Source organism: Myotis nattereri (assembly GCF_964212035.1).
Source record: "Myotis nattereri genome assembly, chromosome: 9".
Taxonomy (NCBI): Eukaryota; Metazoa; Chordata; class Mammalia; order Chiroptera; family Vespertilionidae; genus Myotis; species Myotis nattereri.
In genome coordinates this window covers 2,197,765-2,222,209 of record NC_138084.1, presented here as the reverse complement: position 1 = coordinate 2,222,209, position 24,445 = coordinate 2,197,765, and the positions used below count along the sequence as shown (strand labels likewise).

General features: G+C 64.1%; 2 protein-coding genes across 3 annotated transcripts; one reads left to right on the top strand and one right to left on the bottom strand.

Annotated features, from left to right (window-relative positions):
- Window positions 1–209: 209 nt before the first annotated feature.
- SLC15A3 (solute carrier family 15 member 3) lies at window positions 210–11,556 on the top strand (the record flags this gene model as incomplete). The annotated part of the gene is made up of 8 exons (XM_081098466.1): window positions 210–761; window positions 4,105–4,394; window positions 5,535–5,682; window positions 6,788–6,898; window positions 7,507–7,675; window positions 9,289–9,447; window positions 10,686–10,841; window positions 11,268–11,556. 8 exons carry the CDS (start codon window positions 210–212, stop codon window positions 11,420–11,422), a joined length of 1,740 nt encoding a protein of 579 aa, XP_080954592.1. The 3' UTR covers window positions 11,423–11,556.
- Window positions 11,477–23,994, bottom strand: TMEM132A (transmembrane protein 132A). Of its 2 annotated transcripts, none has more exons than XM_081098464.1 (11): window positions 23,807–23,994; window positions 20,617–20,831; window positions 20,185–20,403; window positions 19,185–19,510; window positions 17,802–17,951; window positions 16,019–16,217; window positions 15,792–15,935; window positions 14,634–14,836; window positions 13,677–13,950; window positions 13,102–13,293; window positions 11,477–12,722 (listed from the first exon to the last, which is right to left on the bottom strand). In XM_081098464.1, the coding sequence occupies exons 1-11, from the start codon at window positions 23,892–23,894 to the stop codon at window positions 11,673–11,675; spliced, it is 3,060 nt and encodes a 1,019-aa protein (XP_080954590.1). In that variant the 5' UTR covers window positions 23,895–23,994; the 3' UTR covers window positions 11,477–11,672. The 2 variants fall into 2 exon arrangements, with proteins under 2 accessions (XP_080954590.1, XP_080954591.1); XM_081098465.1 differs by having other exon boundaries at window positions 16,019–16,214.
- Between the last annotated feature and the right edge of the window lie 451 nt (window positions 23,995–24,445).

Below are 24,445 nucleotides of genomic sequence, written 5' to 3'. Positions count from 1 at the left end.
GAGGGGGAGCAAGAGCGAGTCCAGGTGGAAAAGGAGGAAGAGTTGGGGGTGGGAGGGGGAGGAGAGAGAGGAGGGGAAACCTGGGCACAGCAGAGGTGGGCAGGGACGCGAGGGGGTAGAGGTGGGGGGAGAGAGCGGTAAGGGGTGAGGACGGAGGGCGCCAGGGGGGGGAAGGAGAGGACGGGGACGGGGCAGGGCGGGGCAGCGGGATGCCGGGGCCGCGCGCCCCGGGGGAGCCTCGTGGGCGCGGGGAGCGCCAGGCGCTGCTGGGGCGCGGGCCGCGGGGCCCCGGGCGGCGGCGGGCGGCGGCGGGCGCGGTGCTGCTGGTGCAGGCGCTCGAGCGCGCGGCCTTCTTCGGCGTCGCGGGCAACCTCGTGCTCTACCTCAGCGCCAGCTTCCACTGGGCGGGCGAGCAGGCGTCCCGCGCGGCGCTCGTCTTCCTGGGCGCGTCCTACCTGCTGGCGCCCGTGGGCGGCTGGCTGGCCGACGTGTACCTGGGCCGCTTCCGCGCCATCGCGCTCAGCCTGCTGCTCTACCTGGTGGCCTGCGGCCTGCTGCCCGCCACCGCGGTCCCCGACGGCCGCCGCTCCTTCTGCGGGGAGGTGCCCCAGGCGCCCATCACGCCCGCCTGCCCCGCGCCCGGCTGCCCGCGCCCCGCGCCCGCCCCGTACTGCGCGCCCACCCTCTACGTGGGGCTGCTGCTGCTCGCCCTGGCCGCCAGCTCCGTCAGGAGCAACCTCACCTCCTTCGGGGCCGACCAGGTGAGTGGCCGGAGGGCGCCCCCTCGGGAGGCCGGGGCGGTGGGAGGGAAAGCCAGGGACCTGGGCAGAGACCCAGGGTCGGGAGGCCTGGCTCCCAGGGTGACCTCGAGCAAACAAACCACTTCCCCAATCTGGGCCCAGTTTCCTTGTTTGAAAGAACTGGGGGGAGGGGGGAGGAAGGGGGGCGTTGCTCACTCTAACAAGGGCACCACGACCATAGTCATTAAACCACAGTTGTCCGTCTTTCTCTCGGTGCCACTCTGGGTGTTTCAACTCATCTGATCCTCTTGACTAGCCAGGAGGCAGGTGGTATTGCTGTGCCCATTTTACAGGTGAGGACAGTAAGGTCTCAGGACGTTAACCGCCCTGAACAAGGTCGCATAGAGAGCAGGCCGAGGGGGGCGGGGTGGTGGACTCCAGGCCTCAGGGGGAGACCCACCTTTGTGTGTCCCAGTGTCTGGGGGTCCGGGCCTTCCTGCCAGCTATGCCAGAGGTGGGGTCAGGCCAGCTGGTCGAGCCCAGCTCTGCCACTCACTAGCCAGGGCCACTCGGGCAATACCTTCCCCTCTGAGCCTTTATCCGGACCCTCTGGGCAGAGCAGGGCACACGGGAGACATCCAATAGATATCTGCTGGATGGAGGAGAAAGGGCCTTACCCCGTGACTAAGTTTCCATCGCTCCGCTCAGTGGGATATTAGGGCAATGATTTTAAATAACACGGAATATGCTTGAGAGCCACGGGCGGGGTTCATGAGCAAGAGCAGCCGCAGGGCGCGTGCCGAGTGCGACCACCGCCGGGCGACAGGACTCAGCGCCAAACCAAGGGGACAACCCGGCCGAACTGCTACCAGTGGGGGATCCCGTCGCCTACCTCGCTGCCTGCGCGTTTCCTAGTTGTCCCTGCTCTTCAGCGTCTTCAGCTGCGTGTCTGCAGCCATAAAAGGGGCCTTTTTTAAGGGATCATAGCACCCAGCTGGCACCCACCGGCCGGCACCCAGCAGTTCCCAGGGTCCTTGCCAAGGGCTTGCTCATCAGCCCGTCCGGTTCCTCTGATGATGGGGACTCGGGGCCCCCAGAGCAGCCCTGACCATTTCTGAGCCGCCGCTGACCTTCCTTCCGACCAGGAGACCCCACTAACTGGATAGGAACTCATCTTCCCTTCATGCTCCCTCATTGGTTTCCACGACACCCCCAGGTGTGGCTAACCTGTGCTCTGGCCCTCATCAGCCTCCAGAGGGCCTCAGCCACCCTGTCTCCCTCCCTCCTCCATCCTTCCTCCCCCAGCTCCCCACTCCCCCTCCCCCTTCTCCCTCCCCCTTCCCTCGCCCCCTCCCCCCTTCTGGGAGTGGAACTGTCCTCGGAGGCCAGGCTACTGGGCAGAGCCTTCAGTGGCATCAGGAGGGACAGCAGCACCTGTGCCTTCTCCCGTGCTCTGGGCATGGACTTGGGGGCACCAGGCCATGCTGGAAGCTGCTTGAGGGGTCTGGGCCTGACCCCCGGGACAGTTCCGGAAGCCTGACGTGACTTGAGGCGGACGGACACCTTGCATTTGGTTTCTTTAAAGTGGCTCTGGTTCCGTGGCTGGGAGGGACTAGAGTGGGCACAGCAGAGCAGTGAAGGCTGTTGCAAATCCAGGGGGGCAGTCAGACGGGGTGTGCGGGTGGGAGGGCTTGGCACCCTCTGGCAGACAGCTGTGCCCGGGACCCACGTGTTCACACACTGCCGGTCTCCAAAGGGGCCATCCATCATTCCCGACAAGTGTTCTCTGTATCCCGAATCGGCTGCCTGCTCTTCCCCTTGGAGCTGCAATTGTCAGATTCATTTACATCCAATTCAGCCATGGAAATGGTTGCTCATAATGGGGCTTCCTCGATTTTCTGCTTGAAAGTCCTCAGCACGGATTCCGCAGGAGGGGGCATGCCCGTCCCCCTCCATCATTCAGAATCTCCAAGGGAGTAGAGTTTCATTTTATTTTATTCTTTAATATATTTTTATTGATTTCAGGGAGGGAGGGAGAGGGAGAGAGAGATAGAAACATCAATGATGAGCCCTAACCGGTTTGGCTCAGTGGATAGAGCATCGGCCTGCAGACTGAAGGGTCCCAGGTTCGATCCCAGTCAAGGGCATGTACCTTGGTTGCAGGCACATCCCCAGTAGGGGGCGTGCAGGAGGCAGCTGATCAATGTTTCTCATCGATGTTTCTAACTCTCTATCCCTTTCCCTTCCTCTCTGTAAAAAATCAATAAAATATATTTTTTTAAAAAAAGAAACATCAATGATGAGAGAATCTTCGACAGGCTGCCTCCAGCACCCCCGGAATAAAATGCGTACCTTTCCCCCAATGCGACTGCAAAAGCAAAGCTTGACAAAACCTTCGCTCTGGAAGTCTCTCTCCGGATAGAAGGAGAGTGACGGCGCTGGAGGTGCAGGGTCCCTGAGCGGGTGAGGGGCTGACAGCGCACAGGACCGTTTATCGAGAGGGGCGACCTCCAGTCCTCACTGCTTTTTAGAAATGCAGGTGCCCAGGCCTGCTGAGCGGGCCTCTGGGACCAGGGTCTGGGCGGGCGGGGGCGCCCGTGTGGCTGCCCCGGGCCCGCAGAGCGGAAGGGGCCTGGGGCCTGGCTGTTGCAATCGATTCGAATCCTGGGTGAAGATTTGCAGCCTCTGCCCTGGCTAGGGCCTGCACTCCGTTCCTCTCCCACCCGGGGGCTGTGTCTGCTCTCCCCGAGGCACAGGTCAGAGGGAGGCGAGGCCGGATGGAGGGCTGGGCCCCCGTGGAAAAGTCTGCAACTCCCAGCGGTGGGGGACTCTCCGTGAGACCCCTCCCCGCTCCCGCAGGCACACGCATGCATCACGTCGAATCACACGGGGCAGACCGGAGGTCTTCGTTGGCTTTTTTTCTGATTATGAAGTTGGTGCGCAGTGTGGGGTGCGCAGTCAGAGACAAAGGGATACATCACCCAGACAGGAACGAGTGGCCTCAGACAGCTGCTCTGGGCACTGCTCGGCGACAATAAACAAAGCAACATGTGTCGTGGGCGTGAGGCAGCAGCCGTGCCCAAGTGATCGCTAACCGGCGACTCCCGGCAAAAGGGTTCATTCACGCAGTCACCAAATGTTTATTGAGCATCTGCTTACTGCCCGGGGCCGAGGGAAGTGCCGGGATGCCCACCCACAGACTCGGGACGTGGGGATGCCCACCCACAGACTCGGGACGTGGGGATGCCCACCCACAGACTCGGGACGTGCCCCTGAGGGAGAGGGGCTGCGGGGCCAGAGAGCAGGCCATGGCAGGGTGCCCCTGGCCCTCGCGGGCCCTCACTCTCCCACCCCTGCCTGGCAGGTGACGGGTCTTGGGCGCCATGCCAACCGCCACTTCTTCAACTGGTTTTACTGGAGCATCAACGCGGGCGCGGTGCTGTCGCTGCTGGTGGTGGCCTTCGTCCAGCAGAACATCAGCTTCCTGGTGGGCTACAGCCTCCCCGTGGGCTGCGTGGGCCTGGCCTTTGTCGTCTTCCTCTTCGCCACCCCCATCTTCATCACCAAGCCCCCCGAGGGCAGCCAAGTGTCGTCCATGCTCAAACTGGCTCTCCAGAACTGCTGTCCCCGGCTGCGGTGCCCCCACGCTGCCAGGTGAGGGGGCCCCTGGGTGAGGGGGGCTCTGGGTGAGGGGGACATCGGGGCCCAGTTGCAACATGTTCTGGCAGCCCTTTGGGGTGACTGATCTCCAGGGGGCCGGGGCTGCCCCTGGGACTGAGGGCGGCGATGGAGGTCAAGGCGGTGGTGGTGGTGGTGGGATGGGCGATGGGCTAACTATGAGGGCGTTCGTGGTCTTGACAGTGATGGTGGTGATAAAGCCGGGGTGCTGGTGTTAGTGGCCACGGGGAAGAGAAGCCCTGTCATGGTGATGACAGTGGCAGGAGAGGTGGTGATGGTGGCGGGATGATGTCCCGGGAAGGCTGCTGGGTATAATGCACGTAATTCTACACGTCCCTGGTGTGAAGTCGAAGAACTCGGCCACACGGACTCCTCCCAGGCCTGGCCCTGGCGCTTGCCTTACGGCTCCCTCCTGCCTCTCCCCTCCCTACGTTAGCCGCTAGCTGCTTCTACGAGCAAAGCTGCCCCAGGCCTTGGGGGCTACAGCTCCCGTCAGTAGGTCTAGAGTAGTGGTTCTCAACCTTGGCTGCACATTAGAATCACCTGGGAATCTTTTTAAAATCCTGATTTCTGGGCCTCATCCTCCAGAAATTCTGTTTCTTTGTTACTCATATTGTGGCCCCTCCCCATAACAAAGAAACTGAATTTCCGGAGGATGAGGCCCAGAAATCAGGATTTTAAAAAGATTCCCGGGTGATTCTAATGTGCAGCCAAGGTTGAGAACCACTGGTCGAGCAGTGGTCGGCAAACTCCTTAGTCAACAGAGCCAAATATCAACAGGACAATGATTGAAATTTCTTTTGAGAGCCAAATTTTTTAAACTTAAACTATATCGGTAGGTGCATTGTTATTAACTTAATGAGGGTGCTCCTAAGGCTTCGGAAGAGCCACACTCAAGGGGCCAAAGAGCCGCATGTGGCGCTGGTGACTGGTCACCTTCCCAAGGGCAGTGGCCGTGAGGACGCGGGCGCTGGTGATGGCGCTAACGGTGGCGTGGAGACAGGGTGGCGTTGGAGGGGGGCTGTGGTTACCGAGGCCCGGGGAGCGGGTTAAATTAGGAGGTGAAGCCGTGGCCACGTGCAGGGATGACACCCCCACTTTATCCGCTGCCCACAGAGAGCCTGAAGGGGCCCAGCTGCTGCCTGACCAGAGGCCGCCCCAGCCTGGCGCTTCCCCCCGGCAGGACATCGCCAACTTCCGGGAGCTGGTGAGGCTCCTGCCCATCATGGTGACCCTGGTGCCCTACTGGATGGTGTACTTCCAGGTGAGCACCCCTGCCCTTCGCTCTGGGGGGACGGGCTCCCCAGGCCCCTCACCAGAGAAGCAGGCCAGCGGAAAGGGGGAGGGTTTGCAAAGTGAGCAGCTGGCGTGGGTCCTTAGTCAGCCCCCTCCCCCGGGGGGGAGGGGGTGGAACACCAGGGGCGAGGCGCTCTGGGGCCAGGCCTTGCACCCGTCTCTCTGGGCCTTGGCACCCCGTGCGAATGAGAGCGTGGACAGAGGCTAGGGGCCCCGCCCCGTCAGGTCTCCCCAGACCCCACAGCAAGCCAGGGGCAAGCTCAGTGCACTGAGTGCTTTGTACCAGTGGCTTCCTGGCTGTGCCCCAGTGTCCCCTGCAGAGCTTTTAAAAAACAAAGTCTCACCCAGACCACCGAGAGGGAACTGCAGCAGGAGGGGTGGGGAGCCTCGCGGAATCAGCTGCTCAGAGACACTGTGCCTCTCGCCCCGCCCTGCCCCGCGGCGAAGATGAGTAGGTGTGCGTGTGTGCGTGCATGTGTGTGCGTGTGTGTGTGCATGTGTGTGTGCGTGTGCGTGTGCGTGTCCACGGCTGATTCTGTCGTACCGCTGGTCAGGATATTGACGTCCTTCCACACCGGTTGATAAACAGCTGCTGCCCGCAGCCAGCGCCCGCCCCGGCCCCGGCCCTCCTGTGGGCGCACCAGGGCCCCTCCATTTTATAGCACCTAAAGGCGCAGAGCCGGCGCCTCACCAGGTGCAGAGCCACTCCAGTGGGTCAGCCTGGGGACTTGCTTGGCCTCTGCCAGGAGCCCGCCCGGGGGACAGCGTGTCATCGCTTCCCCGGGTGGGAGCCCTCAGCCACGCCTGCTCCGGGCCTCCCTGGAGACAGCAGGTCCCACCAGCTGCGCCCGCTCTGGAAGAGAGCCGCCACGCAGCGCACGGCCAGGCCTGCTTCTGGGGAACAAGGCGGGTGGGAGGTCGTGCCCCCCCCCGAGGCGGGGCCGGGACCCTGCCCGGCGCCCTGTGCCGCACGCGCGATGCCTGCCCGGGAGCCGGGAGCCGGGAGCCGGGAGCCCGCGCGTCCGGCTGGCGTGAGGCGGCCAGCTCTGCCTGCCCCCCCTCCTCTCTTGCAGATGCAGTCCACGTATGTCCTCCAAGGCCTTCACCTCCACATCCCGAGCATTTTCCCAAACTACCCCAGCAACAACTCGGGGGCGCGGGGAGCCCCGGCCGGCGGCTACAAGGTGAGGCGCGGTGTGTGCAGCCGGGCAGGCCAGGCGGGCTTCCCCCTAGAGGAGGAGGGAATGAAGCGGCCTCCGCACTCCCCTCGCCGCACCTGGAGGGTGGGCGGATTGTGCCACCGCCCGGCCACCCTGCCCGGATGCCCAACTGCTCCAGAGAGTTCAGGCCAGTGCACTACCCCCTGCTGCTCTGAGCGGGCGCGCTGCCCAGCTTGTCCCCCCTCCGCTCCGCCTCTCCCTCGCGGGACCCTGCCTTTCACCAGGACTTTCCAAACCAGCACCTTGGCATCTCAGAGTTGGCAGGAGAATGGCATATAGGCCACCCTACCCCCTTTGCTGCCCATAGCAGACATCACTAATCAATCCAGACATCCTCTATGCTGAGCTGGTGGATGTGCAGGCAGCTGCTACCAATGGGTAGAAGTTAGAGGAACCCGTTTGCCACTGTGATCCAACCCCACCCCTAGTTACACAGCTGAGGAGTGTGCCTCCTGGAACGGGGGCGGGGCTGGCTCTGGGTCACCCAGGGACAGTCTGGGGTCCCGGTCTCGGGCGCCAGCCCTGGGCTCCTTCGGCCTGCCAGCTGCCTCTCTTGGCTCCCTCGTGCCCAGATCCCGGAGGCCTGGCTCCTCCTCGCCAACGTGGTGGTGCTGCTGATCCTGGTGCCCGTGAAGGACCGCCTGCTGGACCCCTGCCTCCTGCGGTGCCAGCTGCTCCCCTCGGCTCTGCAGAAGATGGCGCTGGGCATGCTCTTCGGTTTTGCCTCCGTCGTCGTGGCAGGTGTGTGGGCCTCGGGTGAGGGCGAGGGCGCTGGGCTGGGGCAGGACGCGGCCAGTTCACTGTGGCTGATGCCGAAGCTGGGCCTGGGCCAAGTGTCTCCCCCACCCCCCCAGCGGTGCCATCTCGGCCTCCCAGAGGGGGGGCCTGGAGGGAGGCTTCCCCGGGAGCCAGCACCCCCTCCCCTCGTTCGACACCTGAGGAAGCGATGAGAGAGGAAGCAGGTCTTCCCAGGGGGTTGCCTGCTCGTCGAGGCCGGGATCCTGTCCTTTCTCACTCACAGCTGTGCACACTGCACGGGGCGCCAAACACACGTCGGGTTTTCCAAAGACACGCAGCCTCTCCGTAGCATCAGGGAACATCGTTTTTCAAGTATTTATTTATTCTCTTCCTTCTTCCCTTTCAAAAGAATTGCAAGCCACTTATTTAAAAGGCGCTCAGCTGAGGCAGCCTTCCCTGCTGGCGCACAGACGTCCGCTGTTTCCGATTAGTCACCTAATGATCCCCAAGTTTCTCGGAGCCTCTGAGCCTCATCTTTAAAACAGAGAGAGCATCATCCATCCCCAGCCGGGGCGGGGCCAGGCTCCGCCCAGGGGATGCAGCCCGCAGGCGTGCTGTGCAGGTGAAAGGAGATGAAGTCCGCAGAGCGCCCAGCACTCTGCCTGCGGCACGCGTCGGAGCCAGAGCGATGAACGAACAGACTTGTGTTGCAAGGATGGAACCAAACTAGGTTCCTTGAGGGAGATGTGCTTGAGTGCACTTCGTCCTGTTTCGTCCTCGCGTTAATGCGGGCGCTTTCCGCCCTACTCCCTGCCGGGGAACCGGTCTTGGCCAGGTTAAGTGATTGGCCCCAGTCACACAGCTGGTCGGTGGCGGGGAGGACTGGAACCCACCTCCACGTGCTGCCTCCTAAGCCGCGAAGGGGAAGGAGGGACACTGGCAGGCCAGGCCAGAAACCCTGCGGCGATGCTGCCGGAGAGGAGTCACGCGACACCACGGACAGTGGACCAGCTTCGAAACCACACGCCGAGGCTCAGATCCAGCCCCGATTTCTTATCAGCTGTGCGACTCGGGGCTGGTTGCTTAACCTAAATCCCTCTCTCTTCATCTGCCAGGATGTACATTACATGCCTCGCACACAACGGGCTCTCAATTAACAAGAGCTGTTCCTCTTTTTTAAAAAATATTTTTTATTGATTTTTTACAGAGAGGGACAGAGAGTTAGAAACATCGAAGAGAGAGAAACATCAACCAGCTGCCTCCTGCACACCCCCTCCTGGGGATGTGCCCGCAACCAAGGTACATGCCCTTGACCGGAATCGAACCTGGGACCCTTCAGTCCGCAGGCCGACGCTCTATCCACTGAGCCAAACCGGTTAGGGCAAGAGCTGTTCCTCTTACTGAGTGCCAAACCTAGCTCTGAGCTTCCTAGCGGCCAAGGCAAAAAAGGGAAGAGTTGGAACCCAAATCTTGACACACACACCCTAGCCCGGTGTTGCGCTCCTTGCCTGCTGCCCAGTCACTGGCTAGTTAGTGAAGGCCCATGGGGTGCCACGCTCTGCCAGGGGCTAAGCTGCCTGGGGTGGGCCTGGCTGCAGTCCTTCTCTCCCACCCAGGATTGCTGGAGATGAAGCGCCTAGAATACATCCATCACAACCAGACGGTGCCCCAGCAGATCGGGGACAGCGTGTACTACGCGGCACCCCTGTCCATCTGGTGGCAGACCCCCCAGTACCTGCTCATTGGCATCAGTGAGATGTTTGCCAGCATCCCAGGTACCCCGCGCCCTCCCCCGAGCCCCCTCGCACCAGTAATGGGCGCGGCCTGGTGGTGCCTCCGGGTCAGAGGTCCCACGGCACAGCCTCTAGAGCCCACCTGCGTGGAGGAGGCGGGACCGGTTGTGGGGCTGCGCGCACCCAGTGGGGGTTCAGCACCTGGCCATGCCGGGCACTACAGGGGGCACGGGGATTTGGGGGTGACTAAGACACTTCCCCTTCGGACTTTCCACACGTCTCCCGGCTGCCACGTCCCCAGCGGCTGTGCCCTCAGATTGAAAGTGAACTCGTTTCCCCTTCAATTCTGGGCCTCAGTGCCGTCTCCCTCACGAGGTCCCCCCCAATGCCCCGCCCGAGGCACAGGGTCCTCCCCTCCTCACCTGTCGCAGCACACAGGTCCCGCTGCTGTAAGAACGCAATTGTGTGTCTGCACCCCGGGCTGGGCTGTGAGCTGAGAGCGCTCAGGGCTGGGCAGGCTCTCCCAGGAGCCCAGGGACAGGGCCTACTCAGCTGCAGGCGCTGGGGGAGGCGGGTGGGACTCCCCGTGGGATGGGGGCGGGGGGGATCAGCCTCCTGAACAGCAAGCCAGGGGAGTGCTGTGGAAGTGACTGGGGTGTCGGGGAGCCGGGGGCCAGGTGGGGAGGGGACGGAACTCAGCGGTGGCAGCAGGGACCTCGCAGGCCGGGGAGCAGCACAGCGAGAAGCTGAGTCTTGCAGGGAGCGGGGGAGGCTGCAGGCGCAGGTCCTTGTGGGTGGAGCCTGGATGTTGAGGTCCCCCCCCCAAAGGACGACAACCCCACCCGAGGGACCTGGGCAGGGAGGACCCCATAGAGAGGTCCCTGACATCTGGCTGTGGGGAGGACAGAGGCTGGAGTTTCGGAGGCATTTGCAGAGGCTGGGCCGGAAGTGAGCGCTGGGGTTTGGCCCAGGGCAGAGGGGACCCAGAGGGGGGCAGAATGAAGAGAGGTTCTGAGGCTGAGTCCAATGACTTGGTGATGAGCAGAGGACAGGGGCCAGAGGCTGAAGACGGCAGGGAGGTGAGGGAGGGGACCCAGAATCCTGGGACCATGTGGAGGTGTCCACGGGGTGGATGACGGGGCAGAGGGGACAGGCACGGGCGTTGTCATGGCCCCGGAGCCGTCAGGCATCGAGGGAAAGCCAGGGTGTGGCCGGCCGGGGCAGGGGCGGCCCGGTGGGCAGGGGCCTGGCCACCTGGCTCATCCCTCCCTCCTCCGCAGGCCTGGAGTTCGCGTACTCGGAGGCCCCGCGCTCCATGCAGGGCGCCATCATGGGCATCTTCTTCTCCCTGTCGGGGGTGGGCTCGCTGCTGGGCTCCAGCCTGGTGGCTCTGCTGTCCCTGCCCAGGGGCTGGCTACACTGCCCCGAGGACCATGGTGAGCGGGCCTCCCTGCGAGTGCGTGGGGGGGGGTGAGGCATGGGCAGGAGGTGGCCTGGCCAAGTGCCCTGACCCGCAGCCGGATGAGGCAGCAGGCTGGGCTCAGAGAACAGGCTCGCGCTGAAGCTGGCCAGTCACCCCAGCATGGCTGCCCTCCTTGGGCCTCAGTTTCCCCACCTGCCAAAGGGAAGCATGGAACTCGGGGTGCTTCCTGCTGCCGGAGCCCGGCCGTTCCGGGGGAGGGGCCGCTGGCCCTGTGCTATGTTCTCAGCCCCAGAAAGAACACCGGCTCACGGGGCGCAGAGACCCAGGGCGGCCAGATGCTAGAGGGCCCCCCGCCCAGGGCCTTCCCATCCGCCTCTGGGTCACGCTGCCAGCTCAGGGGGGCCCTGCCCGCCCCAATGCCAGCCTCTCCTCCCCCCAGGGAACATCAACAACTGCCGGATGGACCTGTACTTCTTCCTGCTGGCCGGCATCCAGGTGGCCGCGGCCCTGCTGTTCGTGTGGATCGCTGGTCGCTATGAGAGGGCAGCGCAGGGCCCCGCCTCCCAGAGCGACTCCAACAGGGACAGGGGCTGACACGTGCCCCCCCCCCCCCCCCCCAGGGCCCCGGACAGACAGCAGCAGGCCTGCTGGGCTCCCTCCTCCATTTATTCTGTACCAACATCAGATGAAACGATTCCCATAAATAAGGGGGTGAGCCCCTCCTCGCGACCGCGGTCCATGGCCAGGAGCAGGGCAGGGCCTGGGCGGGGCTGGTGAGGGGCCGGGCGGGGACTGGGCCAGCGAGCACCGGAGAAGGAGCAGGAGGCCGCCCGCCGGGCGGGGGTCAGGAGCTGCCCCGGATCCGCTCCATGTAGCTGCGGAGCTCCTCGGGGTCCCTGAGCCCCATGTCCTCACACACCCAGCGGATGTCCTCCTCGCCCGCCACCAGGATGGACTGCACGGCAGGGGCCGCCACGGGCTCCTCGGGCAGCTGGGCTGGGGGCGCCGGCGCGAACGTCACGAACTCCACCCGCTTCCGGCGCCCCCCAGCTTCCTTCCGGGCCAGGGTGCCGGGGGTGCCGGGGGTACCCGCGGTCGGTGCGGGGGCCAGGGTCAGGGTCTCCCCGCCCCCGCTCTCGCAGGGGCAGCCGCTCTCCCCCTTGACGGGGCCAGGGGGCGGCCGGTCCAGCTGGCGGCCCAGGTCCTCCTGGTCGGTGCCCAGCCACACCCAGTTGTGGGGCTGCGGGGAGGCGGGGTCCGGGGCGCTGTCGGGGGGCTCCTTGCGCTGGTAGCGCAGCACAAACACCACCCCGTGGACCAGGAAGAGGAGGACGGCCAGGCAGAAGATGCCCAGCAGGGCGTACATGCCCAGCTCCAGGCTGGTCACCCGCCGAGGGGCGGGCACCATCTCCTCCTCTTCCCCCTCCTCCTCCCTCGCCTCGGCCTCCCCCTCCTCCTCCTCCCCCTGCCCGGCCTCTTCTGTCCGCTCAAACTTGCCCCTCACATGCCCGCTGCCCCCCACACTGCCCGCCGCCCGCCCTTCACCACCCACACTGGCCTCCGTGGCCGGTGCGGTCCCGGCAGGACCGGACGGCAGGGCAGGGGCCGGGGTGGGAGCCGGAGGCCGCCCCAGCCAGGCGGTGCCCGAGGCCAGGGGCACGCGGTGGCGGCCTCGGCGGCAGGGCTCCGGCGGGTGCAGAGCCACGTGCAGAGGCAGCGCCTCGGTGCCCGCCCCACTCACCACCACCCTGAGCCGGGCACCCCGCCCCTCGGCTGGCAGCACGGCGCTGGGCTCCTCGGCCGAGACGGAGAGCCCCAGGTCCTGGTGGGGGTAGAGCTCGGCGGGGGCCAGGGTGTGGTCGGAGAAGGACAGCCACAGGGACAGGGCCACCTCCTGCGGGGCACAGACAGGCAGACACCGAGGGCAGGCACGCCCACAGAGACAGGCCACACGGAGGGGAGGGGCCAGAGAGGAAACAGACAGGCAGATGGACACACACGGGGAGAGAGGGGACGGGCGTCAATCACCTGTCGGCCACTCGGCCCCAGGGTCCGAGCCATCGGGAGGGTCCTCAGTTAGAGCCATAATCAACCTCCCGCTGACACACTCCGGTCGCTGCTTGGCCACCTCTAGCCACGGAGAGCTCACTACCTTCCAGGGCAGCCAGTCCTTATTCTGAAACCCTGAGGTGAGGGGTCGCGGTCCCTCCCACTCCCGTCACCAACCCCCACCTGGGGATACAGACCGTAGCCCCCCGACCCCCAGCTGTCACCTGCTTTGGGGCGGGAAGGGCTGACTGCGCCCAGCACGTGGCTGTGACCTCCCCGGGGTGGGCGGCGCCCCGGCTCAGGGCCAGTGCCAGGCCCATGACCGGCTGCACCTGCAGCTCCAGCACCGAGACCTTGTCGTCCGTCACGGCCAGCGCCTGCTCCCCCAGGACGGAGTCAGACAGGGGGGACCGCACCTGAGGGTGACAAGGGCCGGCGGTGGGGTCCGCATACACAGGCAGCCTTTGCCCTCTGCGACCCCGACAGCCCCACAAAGGGGTCAGGTGTCTGCTCCCAGCACCTGCACAGGCTGCCCCCCCCTCCCTGCTCCAACGCCAGACCCTATACATTCCTGCACCCCAATCCTACACATGGGGGACAGTCCCCTCCTCCCTCCAGACCTGGTCCCCCCACACCCAACCCAGCCTCTCCCTCCATTCCCACCCAGTCCCCATCCCGCTGGGCTCAGGCCTCCCCGGGTACACACACCCCCCCCCCCCCCCGGCCGCTCCGACACCCTTCACGCCCACCCCTGCACATTCTGGGAGCCGCCTGCACCCTTCTCGGGGGAGCTGCTCACCTCGATGGAGGTGACCCCGGGCTCCAGGCCCACCAGCACCCGGCCGCCCTCCAGCGACGCCACGCGCGGGTCCTGCACGCGGGCGTGCGGCGCCACGAGGTGGGACACGTCCAGCAGCCAGTCGGGGCCGAGCAGGTGGGTGAGGCGGCGGCCGCCGTCCAGCGGGTGGGCCGCGAACGGGACGAGGAAGCGCACGCCCGCGCGCTGGTACTGCAGGCGGCAGCCCCGGGCGCGCCGCTCCGCCTCCTCCCCGGCCGCCTCGGACTCCGGCGGCCTGCAGGGCAGGGGCGGCCCGGGGGCGGGGCGTCAGCGCCGGCCCCGCCTCCCGCCGCGAGGACCCGCCCCGTTTTCTAGGCTCCGCCCACAGGCGCACCTGTTGGGCCAGGTAGGCGCTGAGTGCCGGGCCCATTCCTGATTGGTGCCTGTACCTATCCATCAAGCTGCTCTCCCCGCCCCCTCCCTCCTGCTCCTAATTGGAACCTGGTGGCGGCAGGAGCCCCTCCCGCGGGGAGACAGGGTTACCAGGGTTACCGTCTGCAGTGCCCGAGCTCAGGTTCCTGAGGCCTCGCACCCGCGGCCTCTGGTGGGGCAGCCCCAATCTTTACTGATCCAGGCGCCATGGTAGGCTTGGACACAGCAGAGAGCTGCCTTCAAGGGTTTGCATTCTAGGGGAGGGGTGTGCAGGGGCAGCCGTCCGTCCACAAACAGGACGAATCAGAGGACATCCGAGAAGGGGTCTGTACCGTCCAAGTGCAGGAGGGTGGGGAAGGGTGAGAGTGTGGAGGTCGGCACAATGGGCAGAGGCTGGGCAATGAAGGGCCCGGATGGTGGCAGGAACCACCAGCAGCTGGGCAGTTTTCCAGACCCCAGCTGGAGCCCGTGGCTGTGTCCCGGCCCCTGTGTCCGCCCCCGAGCACCTTCGCCCAGGCCGGCCAGCGTCTCCAGGCCTCCACTCACCCCTCCGCCGGGCTGGGCACCCTCCAGCCGCGGACCTGCTCCAGGGTGGTGTCCGTCAGCTGGATGCGCAGGGGCAGCAGCGGGGCCCACACGGTCAGCCGCAGCGAGGCCCGCAGCCGGCGCCACCAGAAGTCCACCCGCACCCCTTGAGCGCCCCGGCTCTCCTTGCCCGTCACAAACACAGCGTCACAGGCCTCGGATACCTGTGGGAGGGCAGGGCGTGGGGCACGCCCGGGAGGACCTGCGTGAGTCAGAGAGCGCACCCTGATCCCGCCCGGGGAATGCCTGTCCTGAGAGCAAGACTTCACCAGGCAGCCAGGTCCGCCTCCCTGGAGGGACCACCACTCCAAGCGCACGAGGGGCTCAGCTGGGGGAACTGGCTATTTGCCCACAACAGAACCTTTCTCCTGAAAGGGGGGGTTCGAACCCCAAAATTTGCCTCCTGAGTGCTGGCCTCTGACTTTGATGCCGGAGCCACCTGGCACCCTGCTACAGGGAGGGAGGAGCCACGCGCACACTGGCCAAGTGCCACCAACAGTGGCCGAAGGCACCTTTCTCCCCTCGGGCCAGGATTTAGGAAACGCAGGCTCTTAGAATGTCAAGGTGGGCAGCGTTGCCTGGCCCCCATTTTACCTTATGGGGCATGATGAGGCTCCAACAAGAATCAGTAATATTTTTATCATATCATTGTTATAGCAACAGCACCTGCTGGTTGTGCCCCTGCGTTCTGCTGCGAATGAATTGGGCTGCTTTTAATTCTTGCAACATCTCTAAAGCGCATTCCCATTTTAAAGCTTGGGAAACTGAGGCTCAGAGAGGTTAGGAGATTTGCCCACAACCACACAGCTAGCTGATCACCAAGGGTTTCAAACAGAAACTTTCTGGTCCCCAAGTACATGCTGTTCTCTCTCCCACGGCAGTGCACTGGCCAACGCAGCGATCACCGTGACAGGGCCTGAGCTGGGGTGGGGGTCACTCAGCTCCCACTGGACTCTGGGAAGAGGTGGTGGGAACAAGGGAAGGTGAGCTGTGGCACCCCCAAGAGGTCCCTGGGGCCAGGGAGCTGCCTCGTGGGGACCTGAATGGGAAGGGAGGAAAGCTGTGTGTGCCTCACTGCACACAACTGTGTGCTCACGCGGGACTGGACGTGCCACTCACCTGCAGGACCTGGGCATTGGCCGACTCACAGCCAATGTGCTCCGTCACCTCCACCAGAGCCCCCCCGCGGTCCACGGTGACCAGGCGCACGGGGACCCGCCGCGGCACTCCCGTCAGCGGTGCTGTGTTCACCAGCTCCTCTGCCTGGGGGTGCAGGAGGAGCTCAGCCCCAAGCTCTTCCCCTCACGCGGCCCCCCACCTGGCAGGGCAGAGGGGGCCCCCCTTACCTTGGCCAGTGGGACGAGGGCTCGTATGTCCCGCTCCGATACCGGGATCTCCCACACCATTTTGTCCTTCTCTGCTTCAGGAGCCTGGCCTGGGTACTCCAGCTGCCATGTGACAGGGCGAGTGACTGCCAGGCCCCCGCTAGTGCCATTGTCCACCAGAAAGTCCACCCACAGGAACTCGGACAGCTCGCGGGGGCTGCTGGCAGAGGAGAGAGAGACTGAGAGCTTGCCGGCAGCCAGGCGCTGTGTTCCTGAGGGACGGTCTGTGATCACCCCCATTTCACAGATGAGAAACCGAGGTTCACAGGTCACATAACTCGCCCAAGGTCACACGGGGAAAGCGGCAGGGCTGGCATTAAGCCCAAGCTTCCTGGCCCCAGCGCCCAAGCTCTCCTCTAGTCTTGGCCCTGCAGGATCCATGAGGCTCCCTCCCCCTCCCCCACCCCCTGGCTCGCTCCCTCCCCTGCCTTCCTGGGCCTCCTCCGCTCTACCCTCTGCCTTCCACAGCCATCAGGGTGGCAGAAGGCACCTGGCTCAATTTCTATCGAGAGGGAAGATTCACTTTCAAGCCCCACAACTGGCACACGACCCCCTGAATAGCCTCACAGCGTCTTTGGACCAAGTGCCTGCTGGTCCAGGAACTTGCCTGGACGTTGACTACACAGTATCTTATTTCATTTCACGAAGCCTCAGGGATGCAGTATGTCCCCATTTTACAAGTGGGGAAACTGAGGCTCTGGGGTGGTGGGGGGGAAGGGGGGGAGTGGCAGGGAGATGAACTGGTTTGCCCAAGTAAATGTCAAAACCAGGATCAAACAGGAGCTTCAAAGCCCGTGGCCTTGACCCAGGCTCGGGGCATGAAGAAGAGTGTAAATGGTAAGAGCTGCAGCTGGGCCCAACCGGTTTGGCTCAGTGGATAGAGCATCGGCCTGCGGACTCAAGGGTCCCAGGTTCGATTCCGGTGAAGGGCATGTACCTTGGTTGTGGGCATATCCCCAGTAGGGAGTGTGCAGGAGGCAGCTGATCGATGTTTCTCTCTCATGGATGTTTCTAACTCTCTATCCCTCTCCCTTCCTCTCTGTTAAAAAATCAATAAAATATATTTTTTTTAAAAAAAAAAAGAAGTGTGGCTGGGCTTTGGAATAGTAACAACCCCCAAAAGGGACCCATCTGGTGCTGGGGAGAGGTGGGGTGGCGGCTGTGAGGACTGTGATGGGGGGCTGGGCATCACCTGGAATAAGACTCAGAGACACTCACTGTACCGGGCATATGGCTGGGGATGGATAAATAGTAGCTGAATGGGTGGATAGATGAATTAATGAATGAATGAATGAATGGATGGATGGATGGATGAATGAGTGGATGGATGGATGGATGGATGGATGGATGGATGAATGAGTGGATGGATGGATGGATGGATGGATGGATGGATGAGTGGATGGATGGATGGATGGATGAATGAGTGGATGGATGGATGGATGGATGGATGAGTGGATGGATGGATGGATGGATGAATGAGTGGATGGATGGATGGATGGATGGATGAAGGAATGAATGAATGAATGAATGTGTGGATGGATGAACGAATGAATGAATGAGTGAATGAATGGATGAATGGATGAATAAATGGATGCTCTATCTGCATACACTGCTTCCTTCAAGGAGTCTGTTCCTTCACCTGCTCACATGGGGAGACGATGCAGAGCGCAGCCTCTGCCCTGGAGCCCGTCATCAGCCCACAGCCCCCCCTCCTCTGCCCGCACCCCGGGAACCAACTACCCACCTGGCGTCGGGTCCTGTGGGCCCAGCGCGGTGGCAGGTGATGAGGGTGGTGTGGTGCTTGGAGCCCTTGAAGCGGTCCAGCCTGGAAGTCCAGAGCGTGGGCTGGGCTGGGCGGGCGGCCGTCACATGCAGCCCCTTCTTCACCTTGATGCTGGGGGGACACAGGCGCAGTTAGTCCGGTGGGTGCTAAGCTGTGGGTGGGATCCGGCGGGAAGACACGGGGCTGAAGACGGCAGCCTCCGCCTGGCGTCCCCGAGTCCAGGTCTGACTACCCTCCTCGCCATCTCCAAGCCAGAAGGACGCGGCCTCCGTGCAGGCCATGCCATGTCGCTCTCCCCACCCCAGGGCCACTTATGACCCCCCCAACGGGCCACAGGTCACGTCCAAGCCTGGCATCCAAGGCCTCCCAGGGTCTGGTCCAGTTTTATCTCCAGCCGTGACCTCTCTCCATCACTCTGCTTTCGCTACACCCAGAGTTCCTGCCCACATGCGCAATGCCAGCCGTGCCTCTCCGCCTGGCTCAGGCTGGGCCTCCCGCCCGCCTGCCCTTCCTTTCTGCCTCTGCTGGTTCTCCCAGCCTCCAGCAACTCCGATGCCAGTCCTTTAGGAAGCTCTGCCCGGCAGGATAGAGGTCCCTTCCTCACCGCCCGCCCCAGCCCCCCAGCACAGCATGCCCATCCTGCCCCCTTCCCTAGCGCTAGGGGCCCCTGGTGCCAGCAGGGCCCTGGGCTGGCTCCTCTCTCCAGAGTGGAGAGATGGGGCTGGGAGTAGTTTAAGTCCAGGAATGATCTATTGAGCACAGGAGGACGCGAGACGGGGCTGGGACAGGCACTGAGAGACACGGGGGAGGGGCACACACAATCCCAGATGGGAGAGGCCCGGGACGCTCTGCAAGGCCTTGTCATGGGCTGGGATGGGGGTGCTTTAGGGAGCTTCCTGCGGGAAGGAACAGACAGGAGGTCCTTTCTGTGGAGGCTCCTGGGCTCGGTGCTAAGGGGAGGGACAGCAAGCGGGAGAAGGTGCCAGTGAGTGAGAGGGGCGCAAATACCCCTCCTGAGGCGTCAGAGCATTCGCTACCCCCAGCACTGCACCTGCCAGTTTCCAAGCCCTTTCCCGTTTCCCCTCCCTGGAGCCTCCCTGTGATTCAGCCCCACTAGACCCAGGACCCAGGAGAGGAGAGTGTCCTACTTCGGACTTCAGTTCAGGGCTGTGCCCACGGCCGGGTCTGCCTGCTGCCGGGCAATTGCGGTGCTCGGCCTGGAGGGGTGGGTGGACCCATGCTTTACAGTCAAAGATCCCAGTGAGGACCCAAGAGGAGGGGCACCCGCCCAGGCTTCCTGCAGAGGTTCCTGCCTCCGGACACACCCTGGGGGCCGGCACTCACCGCAGGGTCAGGACACTGGCCGTGAAGTTGTGGCGAAGCAGGAGGGTGGCACTGAAGAGCTGGCCAGGCCGCACGGGCACGTCGGGCACCCGCAGAGTCACTGCCTCATCCAAGGGCACCTCCTGGTACTGGGGGGGGCCCGCCGGGCGCAGCTCCACACTGCCCACTGGCAGGGCCTGCTCCCCAGGGTCCTCCCCGCCGGGGCCGCAGCCCCCGGGGCCCTCGGCGGCGGGCTCCAGCGTGTAGGCCAGCTCGGCCCGCGAGGAGCCTGGGGAGAACCAGTGGGAGGGGAGCGCCAGCTCCACCACGCAGGCGCCCAGGGATGGCTGCAAAGACACGACGGCCATGGTTGGCGTGTCAGGGACCCGGAGCTGACAAGCAGGGCCAGCATGGGCCAGAGACGACTCCCAGGTGGCACCGCCAACCAGGGACAGGGCGGGGCGAGGTCTCGGAAGGCGTCCACGGCCCACTCTGCCCTTGGGAACAGTCTCATTCCAAAGGGAGCCGACCCCGAATGCCTCCCCGACCCAGGCCCCCGACCGCCCTGACCACAGCTCAGGGTTCTCGGAATCCCAAAGTCCACAGCGTGCCTCTCCCGCAGGTTCCTGCGCGAGACCCCAAAGCAGTGGATCGCAGTGACAAACCCCACACTGACGAGGATGCAAACCCTTGCTGGAGGGCGGCTCCGCGCCAGGCACCGCCCTCTCCCCACTCGTTCTCTATCCCGCCTCCCTATGAGCTAGGGGTTATTGCTGCCCCATTTTACAGATGAGGAAACTGAGTCCCAGAGATTCAGTTACTTGCCCCAAACCATCTACACTGAACTCCATGAGGGACCCTAAGTACCCCACGCAGGGTCCCGGGAAAGCCAGCAGAGAAGGTTGGAGCAGGTGGTCCCTGACCCCACACTTCCCGGGCCGAGCCCTCTTTCTTCTCCTCTAGGACCCCCCTCCGGCAGGCACAGCAGCAGGGCCGGCCTGGGGGGGCCCCGCCTGCTCACCTGGAAGCGGCAGGCGCGGTGAGCTGTGCCTGCCGGGTGCGTGGCGTGGAGCCGGGCACAGGGCAGGCTGCCAGGCCCCGGCGGCCAGTCCTGCCCTTTGAGGTGGAAGAGCACTCGGGCATGGGGCTCTGCTGGCGTCACCGCCACTTCCACCGACACGGCCCGCACGTCCCACGGGACTGGCCTGTGGTGGGGCTCGGCGACCCGAGGAGGGACAACCTGCAGGGAGAATGGGGGTGCTCAACACAGCAGGGGTGGGGCAGTAAGATGTGGGAAGACGGGAGGCCAGGCTTCCAGCGCCAGCCTGGCCGGAGAGAGCCTTTATGGGCCTCAGCTTCCCCCTCTGGAAACTGGGCGGGGGCAGGCCCGAGCCGCACACAGCAGACCGTGGCTCTGAGTCCTGTTCGCCGGGAGCCCCCGTGCCCTCCTTACCTGCTGAGTGGCAAAGGGCGGGTAGGAGGCCCGGAGGAGCGGCTGGGCCCTGGGCCAGGGCTGCAGGAGCAGGAAGGTCTCGGACCGGGAGCCCAGAGAGGAGTTGGCAGGCGGGTAGCGGCCCACCTGCTGCACGCGGAAGTGCTCGGGGGCGTCCAGGAGCTCCAGGGCTGCCGGCAGGTACACGGGGTCCAGGGGGCCCTGGTCACAGCCCACTGAGGAGCGAGAGGGACAGAGAGAGATGGCGAGAGCTGCGGAGCTGGGCACAGCGCCGCGGGCAGCGGAGGAAGGAGGGCGATGCACGCCCAGCCCGGGGCGTGGAGGGTCTCCACTGCAAGAGGGGAAACTGAGCCCCAAAGAGGGTGACACAGGCAGCAGGAGGCAGGGCCGGGCTGTGAATCCGAGCCCAGGACCCGACGCCGGCCCCGGCCATTCCTTTTCCTGCCTCTCTCCCTCCAGCAGCACCTCCTCCTCCTCCGCCCCCATCCTACCCCTTATGTAACTGCCCCTGACACCAAGGCATCTGTGGGGGCAGCTCTCGCTAGACAGGGCCCCGCAGGTAACAGGAGGGTTTTGCAGAAGTAGAGACCCTTTCTCTGCCCCTAGGCCCTGGCCAGACGTGGCTGGACGTCCACCCTCCTCCCCATCATCACCACGGCAACTCCGCACCAGTTTCCCACACGCGCTCCCTTCTATCCTGATCCCAACCATCCCAACCCGGTACTGAGTGCGAGAGGGGGGAGGGGTGTGGGTGGGGACAGGAGCGGGAAGAGAATCTGGTGCTAACAACCAGGACAAAGGACCACCAAGACCACACTCAGTGTGTGCCCCACCAGCAGTCCGGCCTAACAATAATAATTATCACTTTAGAACACCAGCTATGTGCAGGCCACCATGTAAAACACGTTACATACGTGTATTAACTTTTTGTAACAACTGAGTTTTTGTAACAACTGAGAAGGTTCTATGGCTGTTAATCTCATTTTATGTTTGTTTATTTTTTAAATTATTTTTGTTGATTTCAGAGAGGAAGGGAGAGGGAGAGATAGAAGCACCAATGATGAGAGAGAATCATTGATCGGCTGCCTCCTGCACGCCCCCTACTGGGGATCGAGCCCACAGCCCGGGCATGCGCCCTGACCGGGAATGAACTGTGACCTCCTGGTTCATAGGTCGATGCTCAACCACTGAGCCACGCCGGCCGGGCCCATCCCATGGTATGGATGGAGACAATGAGGCTGAGAGGTTAAGGTACTTGCTGGGGTCCCACAGTTGGTGCATGGTGGAGCTGGGAGTCAGAGCCCAGGCACCAACCAATGGACCACCCTGCCTCCGCTCTACCTCTCTCTCCACCCTATGCTGTTCACTCCCTAGACCAGTGATGGCGAACCTATGACACGCGTGTCAGAGGTGACACGCGAACTCATTTTTTTGGTTGATTTTTCTTTGTTAAATGGCATTTAAATATATAAAATAAATATCAAAAATATGTCTTTATTTTACTTTGGTTGCAAATATCAAAAAATTTCTAGCCGAAACCGGTTTGGCTCAGTGGATAGAGCGTCGGCCTGCGGACTGAAGGGTCCCAGGTTCGATTCCAGTCAAGGGCATGTATCTGGGTTACGGGCATTTCCCCCAGTGGGGGATGTGCAGGAGGCAGCTGACTGATGTTTCTCTCTCATTGATGTTTCTGGCTCTCTATCTCTCTCCCTTCCTCTCTGTAAAAAATCAATAAAATATATTTTTAAAAAAATTCTATATGTGACATGGCACCGGAGTTCAGTTAGGGTTTTTCAAAATGCTGACATGCCGAGCTCAAAAGGTTTGCCATCACTGCCCTAGACTGTGGGTCTCCCTTCAGGGCCAACAGAGAATGCCGCCTCCTTAAGGAAGCCCTCCTTGATTGCTTGCACTCTCACCCATCCCCTCCGCTATTCACGGCTCTGGCTGCCTTCTCTGAATTAGTTATCTTCCTGTTTATCAGCCGGGGCCTGGCTGACTGATCCTGGATCCCACGCTGGGCAGCTCTCCCCGGAGCAGATGTCCTGGGAGCCTGGAGATGTGCATTTGCACCCTAACTCGGCCTCGGGGGAGGTTGGCCAGTCCTTTAACTCTTGGAGCCGTGCATTTGCACCCTAACTCGGCCTCGGGGGAGGTTGGCCAGTCCTTTAACTCTTGGAGCCTGTTTCCACGTTGGTGACACGGGAGACGGGAGGGCTTTGTAAACTGTGGCGTGTGGAGCGGGGGCTGCTGCTCCTGCTAATGGATGTGAGGGGCTCTCCTCCCTGTGAGCGGGTTATGGGCTCCTGTGGTCCCCGGGGAGGGGGGCAGGTGGCTGAAAGCAGCCCCAGAGCCGCTCAGCCCCGATGCTGGGCTGGGCCTTGATGGTTTCAACCTCCCTCACGACCCTCCCCATCCATGAGCCTGTGTCTGAGACACTTACCCGCCCCCCGCCCCCCCCGCCCCCCCCCCCCCCCCCCCCCGTGTAACAGGTGAGTGACTGGCTCCAGGGGCAGCCACGGGCCTCCCTCCCTCCTCCTACTCCATCGCGGGATAATTACAAGATGCTGGAGGCCTGACTCCCACGGATTTCCCGCATCCAGATCCCAGCTGGGGGCGGGGGGGAGGCCTCACTGTGCCCCCCTCTTCTGTGGCATCATCCACCTACAGCCACGGCCCATGCCAAGGGGCGCCGCTGCCCCTCTCCAGGGATGGGGATCCCCTAAGCGCCAGGAAGGCACGGATGGGGCGATCTCCTGGGACTCCGGGTCACGGAACTCCCTGAGGCAGGGAGAGCGGCCGCAGATCTTCTCCAAGGTCCCTGCAAAGGGGCAGCTTCCGCTCCCGGGTGGGGTGGTGGGGGGACGGGGCTAGCAGCCAGCGGGGTGCAGCTCTGGGAGGGCAGAGGAGGGAGCTGGTGCGCCCGGGGGGCAGCGGGGTGGGTGCCCTGGCTGCAGGGGAGGCCGTGGAAGGTGCGGGCCCTGGCCGCTGTCCTGGGTCGGGAAGGGGTGCGGGGCGGGGCGGGTGGAGGCAGCGGGGGCGGGACCCTCCCGGGTGAGGTCTCCCCAGCCCTCCGGGCACGTGGGCTCAGTCCGAGCACCGCAGACTCCCGGCTCTCGGGCATCCCCGGAGCTCGGGCTCGGCCGGCCCCGCCGCCCCCCGCCCCCCGCCCCGCACCCCTTCCGCTGACCTCTCACGATGTGCAGGGCGAGGGCCACCAGGAGGCAGGGCCCGGGGGCGCAGGGTCCCCGGGGGGCCGCGGCCGCGCGCCCCTCCATCCGGGCGCGTCCTCCCCACGGAAGGCGGGGGCTAGGCGGGCGGACGAGGTCGCGGGCCGCCCGGCATCTCCGCGCCCGCCCGGCGCCGGCCCGATCCCGCGGCGGCGGTTCCGAGACAATGGAGCGGGCGCGGGCGCGGGGAGCGGAGGGGACGTGGGCGGGAGCGGCGCACGCGGCCCGGGCTGGCCCTCCGCCCCGCCGGGTCCTAGTGCCCCGCGCTCCCACCCCGGGGCGCCCCCCAGCGCCAAGGGGGCGAAGGCCGCGTCCCTGGACACTGCCCCGCAGGGCCCGCCCGCCGTTGCCAAGAGGGACAGAACGCGTCCGTGCGCTCGGCCTCAGAAGCTCCGGACTGAGGCGGCGGCCACCCCTCTGCCCGCCCCCCAGCTCACCTGTAAAGGCGCTGACCCCTGAATTGGAACCTGAATTCAAGGACAAGGGGGACCGCGGGGCATGGGGTGAGAAGGGGTGAAAGGGGCCGGTGCGGCCGGTGACAACCATGTGGCCTGCCCTGACCGCGGAGGGCGGGCTCCAGGTGCAGGCGGCTAGAGCTC

Excerpts from the sequence above, each read along its gene's own strand:
- TMEM132A (XM_081098464.1), bottom strand. The coding sequence starts at position 23,894 with ATGGAGGGGCGCGCGGCCGCGGCCCCCCGGGGACCCTGCGCCCCCGGG. Across the intron at positions 14,837-15,791 it reads CCAATGCCCAGGTCCTGCAG|GTATCCGAGGCCTGTGACGC; the intron begins GTGAGTGGCACG and ends GCCCTCCCACAG. Across the intron at positions 13,294-13,676 it reads CCGGGGTCACCTCCATCGAG|GTGCGGTCCCCCCTGTCTGA; the intron begins GTGAGCAGCTCC and ends TGTCACCCTCAG.